The sequence below is a fragment of the Oncorhynchus keta genome, chromosome 11, assembly GCF_023373465.1.
Source record: "Oncorhynchus keta strain PuntledgeMale-10-30-2019 chromosome 11, Oket_V2, whole genome shotgun sequence".
NCBI classification, from domain to species: Eukaryota; Metazoa; Chordata; class Actinopteri; order Salmoniformes; family Salmonidae; genus Oncorhynchus; species Oncorhynchus keta.
Window position 1 is genome coordinate 23,082,294 of NC_068431.1, and position 12,170 is coordinate 23,094,463.

General features: G+C 42.6%; 1 protein-coding gene across 10 annotated transcripts in view; it reads left to right on the plus strand.

Moving 5' to 3' along the window:
• Positions 1-12,170, plus strand: part of LOC118389947 (HMG box transcription factor BBX-like) — a 45,632-nt gene that overhangs the window by 26,953 nt on the left and 6,509 nt on the right. For 7 of the 10 annotated variants that reach the window (XM_035779968.2, XM_052529765.1, XM_035779975.2 and 4 more), the window contains 12 exons: positions 4,569-4,770; positions 4,899-4,966; positions 5,255-5,335; positions 5,632-5,712; positions 6,079-6,159; positions 6,274-6,354; positions 7,436-8,222; positions 8,385-8,514; positions 9,353-9,504; positions 9,707-9,796; positions 10,282-10,497; positions 10,682-10,874. In XM_035779968.2, coding sequence (XP_035635861.1) covers positions 4,569-4,770; positions 4,899-4,966; positions 5,255-5,335; positions 5,632-5,712; positions 6,079-6,159; positions 6,274-6,354; positions 7,436-8,222; positions 8,385-8,514; positions 9,353-9,504; positions 9,707-9,796; positions 10,282-10,497; positions 10,682-10,874 — 2,162 coding nt within the window. Of the gene's footprint in view, positions 1-4,568; positions 4,771-4,898; positions 4,967-5,254; positions 5,336-5,631; positions 5,713-6,078; positions 6,160-6,273; positions 6,355-7,435; positions 8,223-8,384; positions 8,515-9,352; positions 9,505-9,706; positions 9,797-10,281; positions 10,498-10,681; positions 10,875-11,001; positions 11,154-12,170 lie in introns of those variants that run through there. The other 3 variants (XM_035779977.2, XM_035779976.2, XM_035779978.2) reach the window with 3 other exon arrangements.

A 12,170-nucleotide genomic window follows, 5' to 3' on the forward strand; every position in this document is an offset into this window, starting at 1 on the left:
CCCCATGGGCCTCCCGGTCGCGGCCAACTGCGACAGAGCCTGGACTCGAACCCAGAATCACAGCTAGACCACTGCGCCACTCGGGAAGCCCTGCAACCAACTTTTAGGTGCATTACCACCAACTGAACTAGAGTGTGGACCTCAGTTCATCTTTCAATCACCCACGTGGGTATATGCTCCTAAAAACCAATGAGGAGAAGGGAGAGGTGGGACTTGCAGCTTGTGAAGCGTCACAAATAGAACCAAGTTCTATTTTAGCGCCTGTCTACGCAGACTCTCAGTGATGTGCGCAAGCAGTGTGGGTGCAATGATTGTACGTGTAAGCATATGTGTACATTTATTTTGCTGCGCACATGACACGAGCGGTGTGGTCAGCATGTTAGGGTTCACCCCTTACTGTTTCTCTAAGCAAACAATATCATTTGATTTAGAATTCAGATAGAATTAACCCTGAAGCTGATCAAGAGTTACAACACAGGATCACAATCAAACTCATTTGAAACTGGAGTGTTGTAGCCATACTAAGACATGTAAGACATGCATTATCTATCTTTCTAGTACCTTTTATCGGTCATGAAACTAAAGCGACAATGTATGCACACTACTGAATGAGTCTACCGTAGCTTGTTTTGGATTGTCTCTATGCAAATGAAGTCCAGCAAAATATGAAAGTTCTGTTATGTAACACTTCTTCAGCAGTGGCGGTCGGTGACTTAAGATTAGGGAGGATGATTGTTTTTTTTTTAATTTTATGAGCATGATCTTATTTCTATTACAGCATATTGGATGGCTGGCATTTATATTCCATTCACCCAGCTCAATGTAGCATCGATAGGTTTAGGCTACTACATGATACTCAAATTTGCCCTATACCCGTCATGAGGTTGCTACAAAGGAACATTTATAACAGGTACACAAGTCGAGAGAAAAATTGGGAGTAATTAAGGTGACAGACAGTGACACATTTAATACCACCTTTCATACTCTTGGCTGATCTGGGGTGTAATCGCTAGTCCAACTAGTTACGTTTTGGAACTAAATCAAATTCAGGTAGGTCCCTCCACGTTTCATTCCATTTGCTTCCATATTTTTCAACAGAATCGTTAGAATGAATACACCCCTGATCACCTCCACACACAGTTCACTTTCATAGCAGCCACATACAGCATCATCACTTAGCTCATTGCATAGATGCGAAAATAAATTATACACTCTTCTCTTACCTTTTCCCATTGCTTGTGGACTTCAATGCACAACACAACAGCTGTCTGTGACCAGTCACAAACTTCCCCAAGCCAAACCTTCATACCATAACCGCTACACAGCCTACATTTTTGTCACCATAACGTTATAGTCAACAAAGTTTAACTATCGTGTTAGTAAACATCCAATCCATGTGCACAATCACACAGTACAGTGAGTGTACATTTAGTGGTTACACCGGCGGGCCCGGTGGCAATAAATGTATAAAACCAAAGCTTACCTTGACTTGGAAGAGTTGCTGTGTTGGACAGTATAAGCCAACTAGCTAACATAAATATAATTTATCTCTCTGTGAGTCAGGTTGTTGAGTAACATTAGGCTAAATTAGCTGCTTTAACTCAGTAAATGAAAGGTAAAATATGAAGAAGAAAAATACAAGGAAATATAGCTAGCTCTCTCTCAGCTGCTTCAAAATGTTTTGAAGGAAGGGATATATTCAAAACTTTTCAATTATTGTCTTTCTCTCTCTTTGAGTCCACTACCGAACCACCACATTTAGTCACGGCAATATGACTGGGAACATGGATGTGTACAGACCAGCTATGACCTCTGTAATGCAATCAAAGAGGCAAAATGACAATATGGGGTTGTCTCTATGCAAAAATTGAGTTGCTATTCAACAGCTCAGACAAGAGACATACAGTGGGGCAAAAAAAGTATTCAGTCAGCCACCAATTGTGCAAGTTCTCCCAGTTAAAAATATGAGAGAGCCCTGTAATTTTCATCATAGGTACACTTCAACTATGACAGACAAAATGGGAAGAAAAAAATCACTTTAGGATTTTTTAATGAATTTATTTGCAAATTATGGTGGAAAATAAGTATTTGGTCACCTACAAACAAGCAAGATTTCTGGCTCTCACAGACCTGTAACTACTTCTTTAAGAGGCTCCTCTGTCCTCCACTCGTTACCTGTATTAATGGCACCTGTTTGAACTTGTTATCAGTATAAAAGACACCTGTCCACAACCTCAAACAGTCACACGCCAAACTCCACTATGGCCAAGACCAAAGAGCTGTCAAAGGACACCAGAAACAAAATTGTAGACCTGCACCAGGCTGGGAAGACTGAATCTGCAATCGACAAGCAGCTTGGTTTGAAGAAATCACCTGTGGGAGCAATTATTAGGAAATGGAAGACATACAAGACCACTGATAATCTCCCTCGATCTGGGGCTCCACGCAAGATCTCACCCCGTGGGGTCAAAATGATCACAAGAACGGTGAGCAAAAATCCCAGAACCACACGGGGGGACCTAGTGAATGACCTGCAGAGAGCTGGGACCAAAGTCCCAGCAACAGCCCCAAAACATCACTGCTCTAGAGGAGATCTGCATGGAGGAATGGGCCAAAATACCTGCAACAGTGTGTGGAAACCTTGTCAATACTTACAGAAAACGTTTGACCTCTGTCATTGCCAACAAAGGGTATATAAGAAAGTATTGAGAAACTTTTGTTATTGACCAAATACTTATTTTCCACCATAATTTGCAAATAAATTCATTACAAATCCTACAATGTGATTTTTGCCCCACTGTGTGTGCGTGCGTGCGTGCGTGCGTGCGTGCGTGCGTGCGTGCGTGCGTGCGTGCGTGCGTGCACATAGATAGATAGATAGATAGATAGATAGTACCAGTCAAAAGTTTGGACACACCTACTCATTCAAGGGTTTTTCATGACAGCTTTGCACACTCTTGGAATTCTCTCAACCAGCTTTTAAAAAAATATATATATATTTCACCTTTATTTAACCAGGTAGGCAAGTTGAGAACAAGTTCTCATTTACAATTGCGACCTGGCCAAGATAAAGCAAAGCAGTTCGACACATACAACAACACAGTTACACATGGAGTAAAACAAACATGCAGTCAATAATACAATAGAAAAATAAGTATATTTACAATGTAAGCAAGTGAGGTAAGATAAGGGAGCTAAAGGCAACAAAAAAAAGCCATGTTGGTGAAGTAAATACAATATAGCAAGTAACACACTGGAATGGTCGATTTGCAGTGGAAGAATGCAAAGTAGAAATAATGGGGTGCAAAGGAGAAAAATAAATAAATACAGTAGGGGAAGAGGTAGTTGTTTGGGCTAAATTATAGATGGGCTATGTACAGGTGCAGTAATCTGTGAGCTGCTCTGACAGCTGGTGCTTAAAGCTAGTGAGGGAGATAAGTGTTTCCAGTTTCAGAGATTTTTGTAGTTCGATCCAGTCATTGGCAGCAGAGAACTGGAAGGAGAGGCGCCAAAGGAGGAATTGGTTTTGGGGGTGACTAGAGAGATATACCTGCTGGAGCGCGTGCTACAGGTGGGTGCTGCTATGGTGACCAGCGAGCTTAGATAAGGGGGGACTTTACCTAGCAGGGTCTTGTAGATGACCTGGAGCCAGTGGGTTTGGCGACGAGTATGAAGCGAGGGCCAGCCAACGAGAGCGTACAGGTCAGTGGTAGGTAGTATATGGAGCTTTGGTGACAAAACGGATGGCACTGTGATAGACTGCATCCAAATGATTGAGTAGGGTATTGGAGGCTATTATGTAAATGACATCGCCGAAGTCGAGGATCGGTAGGAGGGTCAGTTTTACAAGGGTATGTTTGGAAGCATGAGTGAAGGATGCTTTGTTGCGAAATAGGAAGCCAATTATAGATTTCACTTTGGATTGGAGATGTTTGATGTGAGTCTGGAAGGAGAGTTTAGTCTAACCAGACACCTAAGTATTTGTAGTTATCCATGTATTCTAAGTCAGAGCCGTCCAGAGTAGTGATGTTGGACAGGCGGGTAGGTGCAGGTGGCGATCGGTTGAAGAGCATGCATTTAGTTTTACTTGTATTTAAGAGCAATTGGAGGCCACGGAAGGAGAGTTGTATGGCATTGAAGCTTCATGAGGAATGTAAGTCTATGGAAGGGGGTGAGAACCATAAGCCTCCTTGGTTTTGTATTGGATTCAATGTACCCAGATGAGGTTGGAAAATCCTCTCCGGCTACCCTAGAAGGTGCTGTTAAGGCTACTGTAGACCTTCATTGCAAAACAGTGTTTTTTTCATGAATTATTATTATTATTTTCACATTATTATTTGGTGACGTGTATACATGTATGCATTTGTGATGTATAATATTATTTCATGTTTATTATTATAGTTTAATCTATGTTTCACTATTTTTATCAAATTCACTGTGTAGGAAGGTCCTCCCCATCCTCCTCTGAGCCTCCACTGTGTTTTTCAGTATTTGCTGCATTTTGCTATAGTATGTATTATTTCCTGTGTGCTTTTGCTGATAACCTTTCTGGCGTTGTCGTTTTCCAGTACAAGGATGCCTTCATGAAGGCTAACCCGGGCTACAAGTGGTGCCCTGCCACCAACAAGCCAGTCAAGAGCCCCTGCCACACTGTCAGCAACACCTGCAATAAAGTGTGGTCCTTCCCTTCCAACTCCCCTAAGGGCTGTGCCACTGCCAAGAAACTGCCCAAGACTGACAGCACACCACAGCTTAATTTCGCCATGGCAGGTGCGTCAAGTTTCCATTTCTGGTAAAAAGGCTAATGAAATATGTCATGTCTCGGCATAGCTGCCACTAAATGAATGTCAAATTTGTAAAAATATATCCTAACTAGCTTTTATTTTGTGCCTTCCCAGATCCCACGAAGATGGGTGGCCTAAGCATGCTACTGTTGGCTGGGGAGCATGCCCTTACTGCCAGAGAGGTATGTCATGTCATATCCACTAAATCCTGGACTGTAGTGCAAAAATTAACCACCGGAGGACTTCAGAGGGTTATCTAAGGGTCTTTGAGACAATTTATGAAAAGGCCCAGTCTAGTGAGTTTATCCTTGTTGTAGTACAATTTTAATCTAGAAATCATAGTTTTAGTGGAAATATATCTGAGGCACTTAAGTAATTCTCATATGTGTTGTAAAAGCACTGTGAGATACAAATTTGAAGATCACATTATTCAAGTGTTTATGCTGAATGTGTGAATTGAACCGCCACAGATTTCCTCCAGCTCATCACAATCTGGAGCCACAGATGTCACTAAGTACCCTGATAAATCCTCCCTATTCCAACTTGCGGAGGTAAAACCACCTGAAATGGGAATGTTTTCTCTTTAACCTCTTGTAACTATTACATAGGGCTGTTACGGCAAATACGCTCTGATACAACAGTTTATAGATTTTCCTAAATGCACATGTGTATCGAAAATAGCCTACATTAGATGTATTGTCTATTTGCATATAAATGGTTTGGTTTGCTCTTACAATACCCAACACATCACATAAAATTCTACCATTCCCTAAAATGGTGGCACAAGGAAGTGAGGCTCATTCCTGTTTAAATGGGTCAGGCAACCCTCAATTGTGTCCCTTTTCAGATCTCTTCCAGCACGCGTCAGCCGAGTTTAATGGACACAGCTGGCAAAGGGAAGCCCTTGAGTTTGGGGGACCAGGCTGACGTGGGTATTCTCAGGGAAAGGCTTGTCTACACATGATTTAGCTCAATGTTATTGGCCTGTAAAATTTTTATAGGCGATCTGCCAACTGCTAAGCATACTTGCATATTGTAATGCACTCTTAAGTAGTTTGTTTTTAAACTAAGTGGGATATCTTCCTGCTTACTGAAATCCACAACAACAAAATTAAAATACTGACACTATTGGCTATTCCCAGTGCGGGTATGCCTGGTAAGGGAGGGCACAAATGAAAGCATTTACTCTCTAATAACCATACTATACTGTTTAGTACAAATATACACAAGTCACAAATATGAACATGCATAAGCCCAGGATCTTATCCATTTTCTCATTCAACTTTTTCCTCAGATGTGGTCTGGAACCTCACAGCAGGGAAAGCCTGACGTACCCACTGCCAATGTCAAGTCCCCTCTTTTTCAACTGGCAGAGGTATAGTCATTACACTGTCTCAAGTCTGCCACTCCACACTACTACATACTCTATAATGCTGTTGTATTGTCTTTTATGATGTATTGTCTAATTCTCCTCTGTTGTGTATCAAAGCAGATCTCCTCTGATTCAAGCCAGTCGACTGCACCAGAGGGAAAGCAGTGTGGCCAGTCCGCTCTCTTCCAGCTTGCTGAGGTACTGCAGGCCCTCCCTCATTAAGGTTCCATTTAAGTCCATTTTGATACTATTGAACTCTTGAAATACCCTACAGTCGAAATGATTCATAGTTAGCTCCAGCACTTTCACATCGATGTGACTACTGAAATGTTAGTTTCATATCAAATTTTATTAGTCACATGTGCCGAATACAATGCGCCGAATTTCACCTTACAGTGAAATGCTTACTTACGAGCCCCTAACCAACAATGCAGTTTAAAAAAAAAAATACGGATAAGAATAATAAATACAAGTAATTAAAAAGCAGCAGTAAAATAACATTAGCAATACTATATACAGGGGTGTACTGATACAGAATCAATAGGCGAGGGCACCGGTTATTTGAGGTAGTATGTACATGTAGGTAGGGTTATTAAAGTGACTATGCATAGATGACAACAGAGTAGCAGTGGTGTAAAGGGGGGGTGCACTGCAAATAGTCTGTGTAGCCATTTGACTAGATGTTCAGGAGTCTTATGGCTTGGGGGTAGAAGACGTTTAGAAGCCTCTTGTTATTTTCCCTCTGGTTGCACATTTAACACGCTGATAGAAATGTGTTAAAACGTATTTAACGTTAAACGTATTTCCCTGTATTAAAGTCCCTGGCTACTAGGAGCGCCGCCTGGACGAACGTTTTCTTATTTGCTTATGGCGGAATACAGCTCATTCAAATCTGTCTTAGTGGCAGCCTCTGACTGGTGGTATGTAAAAGAGCTACAAAGAATACAGATGAAAACTCTCTCGGTAGGTAGTGTCGTCTACAGCTTATCATGAGATACTCTACCTCAGGCGAGCAATAGCTCAAGACTTCCTTAGATATTATGCACAAGCTGTTGTGTACAAAAATACATAGACTGCCGCCCCTTGTCTTACCAGACACCGCTGTTCTATCCTGCCGGTACATCGTATAACCAGCCAGCTGTATGCTGTCGTCGTTCAGCCACGACTCCGTGAAGCATAAGATATTCGTTTTTAATGTCCAGTTGGTAGTTTAATCTTCCACGCAACTCGTCGATTTTATTGTCCAAAGATTGCATGTGAACTGTTTTGTTTTGTGTAGATGTGCTTGGCCTCCGAGGCAGGGAAGATGGAAACACAGGATGATACCTGCACCCCACACATCAAAACTGAGACTGTGGTAGAGGAGGTTGGGGACAACACCCATGATCTTCCTCTCTCCTTTCCCCCGTCTTCCTCCATGCCGACTGATGCTAGTCTCCTGCTGCTCAGAGGCCAAGCAGCCATAATCAAAAGGAAGAAAGACGCCAGCACCAGAGAGCCGCCCAAAGTGGTGGACAAAGACAAGAGCCCTGGTCCCGGCTCACCCAAAAAGACCCTCAAGAAGCGACCTTCATCCGAGTCAGAGTTGGAGAGCCTCTTCTACACTATCGAAGCAGTGGCTAAAGGGGCCTGGGGCGATGCCAGGGAGGATATGCCCAAGAAGAAGGCTCGCTCCGCCGCAGTTACCATTCTGGTAGAGTCCAGCTCACCCAAAAAGAGGGCCAAGCCCAAAGCCAAGAGGCCCCTAAAGGCTAAGGAAGATGAGAGAAATGTGAAGGACAAAGAGGACGACGGACGCACAGAGCTTCCATTGACAGTGGGGACGGTGGTGAATCCAGCAAGCCCCAAGATAGAGGCTAAGGAGGCCAATATTAGCAGCAGCACGGAGGAGCACACCTCCCCTCCCAGCCCCCCGCACATCAAGCACAAAGTCGGGGAGAGGGAACTGGAGGCCAACGCAGAGGGGTGTGGCTCCAGAAAGTCTGAGAGAAGCTGCAAGGGGGCGCTGTACAAGACCCTGGTGTCGGAAGGGATGCTGACCTCACTGAGGGCCAACGTGGACAGAGGTACGCATTAGTAACCCCCCCCTACCCTGTCTCCACAATTACTGTCTTAATATGCTGCTGATTTATGCCCATTCCGAGCAAGACCCAGGGTTTTAACTTAATTTTACTGGTGGCTACTCTAAAGTAAGTGTGTGTGTGTGTATGTGTGTGCGTGTTAATTAGGCAAAAGAGGTTCTTTTCGAAGTGCATCTGATGGAGGCTGGACTGACGAGACCTGGGCTTTCTCACAGATGGGACCCAGTAATTTCAAGAAGCTTAAGAAGTCCAAATCCAAAGACGAGACCGCGCCAGGGTGAGTTCTGTCCAAGACCAATTCACCCTAATTTACCCTTGTCACTGAAAGATCACTAGTGGGAGCAGAATATAGTGAACAGACAATAATCCCATTTCTCAAGGGGCACATTCGTCCTGCAAGGATTCACGTTTGTTGTTATTGAAGTGAGTGATGGAAGATTGGCTATGTGCACTCGTTGCTCATTGAATTTACGCTGCAAGTCTGTTCTATTAGTGAATTGTTGGATGATGACAAATACTGAAATAAAAATGTGTCTATTTCATCACTAGCTCCACTTTCTTTGTGGTGTGATGGAGTCCTCTGTGTCCAAGTTAACATCTTCTTGTGAGGAACCCCTGAAGAGAGAGCAAATAGCCGCTCAGTTTAAGTTATGGGCACCCCATAAGTGTTTTGATATTTTTCATTTTGGCACCTCTATAAGCATTAAGAATATTAAGATTGGTTCAGCCCATTAATAGTTTCAGGGGTTCCCAAAAGTGAATGTTTAATTCAAGCCCTTCTTGGATAATGAGCCAGTTCTTAGGCTGATGAACCAATCTTCGGTTTTTGTTTCCTCTTCGGTTTAAGAAAAGTAGACAAACAAAAAAAAAAGTTCCCACCACTCAGTAATTGAGAAACATAGCAACAGTGGAGCTTACTTATCTGATCAAAGCACTCTTGAAACACTCAAGAGGGAACTTGGAAAAAAGCTATTATTGTGTTGGCATTTCTATAGAAATATAACAATCAACTGGGACAAACAAATGGCACTGTGTTTCCGCATGATGAAGGCCTGGAAAATGGCGGTGGGCATGTTCCTCCTGTATCTAATCAACAACATGTATCACCTTTGCAGTTTGGGGAAACTAGAGGAGGAGTTTGAGAAGAAGTTCAACAGCCTGCCGCAGTACAGCCCTCTGACATTCGACAAAAAGAGCACCGTCGTCACCAAGAAGAAAACTGACATTAGCACCACACCGGCGGAACAACCTCTGAAACCTGCCACGGGTGAGCACAATATGTCACCGGAATGTTCACCAAATGTTTCAATATGTTTTAACTCCCCATTCCCATCCATACCCCATACCGCTCATTTTGCTCCTCACTTTCAGAAACTTGACCACTCTCTCATGAGAAAAAGAGACCTTGTTACCATTTAACATTGCATGCCATTCTCTGGTCTCTTTTTGTTTCTTTTTTGTTATATCAGGTCCATCTCCATCTCAGAAAAATACTTTATTCCACAAGATTGTTAGCAATTACAAGGAGAAAAAGAAGAAGCCCAATACTTTGGATAAAGGTGAATTAGAGCATCATGTAATGTAATATTTGTGTGCACTATTTAATCCAGTTGTGAATGTTCTTGGCATGATATTTACATATAGTTGGAGACAATGGATACATTACTCAATGTAAAAATGGACCATGTAAGTACCATACGCTTATATTGCATTATGACCCCTGCTACCATATGCTTACCTCATACCAAAGCCATTATTTTTAAAAGATCACTTGACACAGTAAATCTAGACACTTTGATTTTAGACACATTTAAAACATTCTCTCTTTAGTTGTTAGCGTAAATGAAAAAGTCACATCCTATGCATGCCATCTAGCAGAACAGGGTTTCGGACAAACATTTTTTCAGTCAATTCATGATTTACTTTGATGTTTGGTGCCCAGATCTGAAGTTAGAATTTGAGTGGAAGAATTCTAAAATCCTTATTGAAAAGGAATGGCTCTTTAAAAAAAGAATTGTTCCCCATGTTTCCCCTCTCTTCTCAGACATAGCGATGTGTAGTGACTCCCCCATGTTAGACTCGGCTGCCAAGGCCACCAAGGCAAAGCCGAGCCCAGCCCCCTGTGCCACCGCCACGCTGAACCCAGAAGCCATGGGAACTAGCCCTAGCGTGCCTGTGGGTAGCCAGAAAAGGAAGGCCAGGAAGAGCAAGATCACCCACCTGGTGCGCTCGGCCGACGGCAGGGTATCCCCAGCCGAAGGTGAATGGTCTTTCCTAATAGTTTATTCTGCACATTATCAAATACATTGGATTTAAGTAAACATGTGAGCTAGAAAATGCCAAATGTTTTTTTTAACCATTACAAATTACAGAAACGAGGTAGCAACGAGCGTTGTTCTATCCATACCATTTTGAATTATCTTCTTTGGTCCATTTTAACACAGAGGACAAAGCCAGGGACCTGACCCCGGAGCAGGATGACAAGCCATTATCCCAAGATACTTTATGCAATGAAACAGGGTGTTACAATGCATCCAAGCAAGAGGAAGCGGACAGGAGCAGTGCACCTGAAGACCTGCCTGCCTTCTTTAGCCTGGCTGCCCTTGCAGAGGTGGCAGCCATGGAGAACATTCACAGGTAGGCAGACATAAATATATGACATGGGATGCACCTTTGCTTCAAGGTTCTTATGCTTTTAAACTTTTTGAAACCCCCTGTGTTTAAAATGTTCTCTGTACACTTTGAATGTGCCATGTTTTATTAGGGCTCCCAAGTAGCGCAGCATCTCAGTGCAAGAGGCATCACTACAGGCGCTGGTTCGATTCCAGGCTGTATCACAACCGGCCGTGATTGGGAGTCCCATAGGGCTGCGCACAATTGGCCCAGCGTCATCCGGGTTAGGGTTTGGCCGGGGTAGGCCATCATTGTAAATAAGAATTTGTTCTTAACTGACTTGCCTAGTTAAATAAAGGTTAAATAAATACAATTATTACCTTTCAATGTGTGTGCAATTGTAACCAAGATAATCAGGTGCAGAGTTCCTAACTAATCAATTACCTTAATTTACCAATCAAGTACAACGGAGGAGCCAAAGCCTGAAGACACACGGGCCAACAGGAATTGAGTTTGACATGTCTTCACTAACCAGACAACAAACCATTGGCCCAGCACAAATGCCACACCACAAGTCTTTGCCAAGAACAAAAAGTACATTGTTAAAACGTCTTATGGCTGGGGGGCAGTATTGAGTAGCTTGTATGAATAAGGTACCCAGAGTAAACTGCCTGCTACTCAGGCCCAGAAGCTAAGATATGCAAATTATGGTAGATTTGGATAGAAAACACTCTGACGTTTCTTAACCTCTTACCTCCACCCGACACGCAGGTGTCCCATCTAGACATCTGGAAATGCAAATGCACTACGCTAAATGCTAATAGCACTCGTTAAAACTCAAACGTTCATTAAAACACACATGCAGGCTACTGAATTAAAGCTACAATCATTGTGAATCCAGCCAACAATTTTTAAAATGCTTTTCGGCGAAAGCATGAGAAGCTATTATCTGATAGCATGCAACACCCCTAAAGACCCGCAGGGGACGTAAACTAAATAATTAGCATAGTCGGCGCTACACAAAATGCAGAAATAAAATATAAAACATTCATTACCTTTGACCATCTTCTTTGTTGGCACTCCTAGATGTCCCATAAACATCACTATTGGGTCTTTTTTTCGATTAAATCGGTCCATATATAGCCTAGATATCGATCTATGAAGACTGTGTGATCAATAATATAATATAATAATATATGCCATTTAGCAGACGCTTTTATCCAAAGCGACTTACAGTCATGTGTGCATACATTCTACGTATGCAAGGAAAAAAACTGCGTTTTATAACGCAACGTAATTTTTTTAAATTAAAAAAGTCGA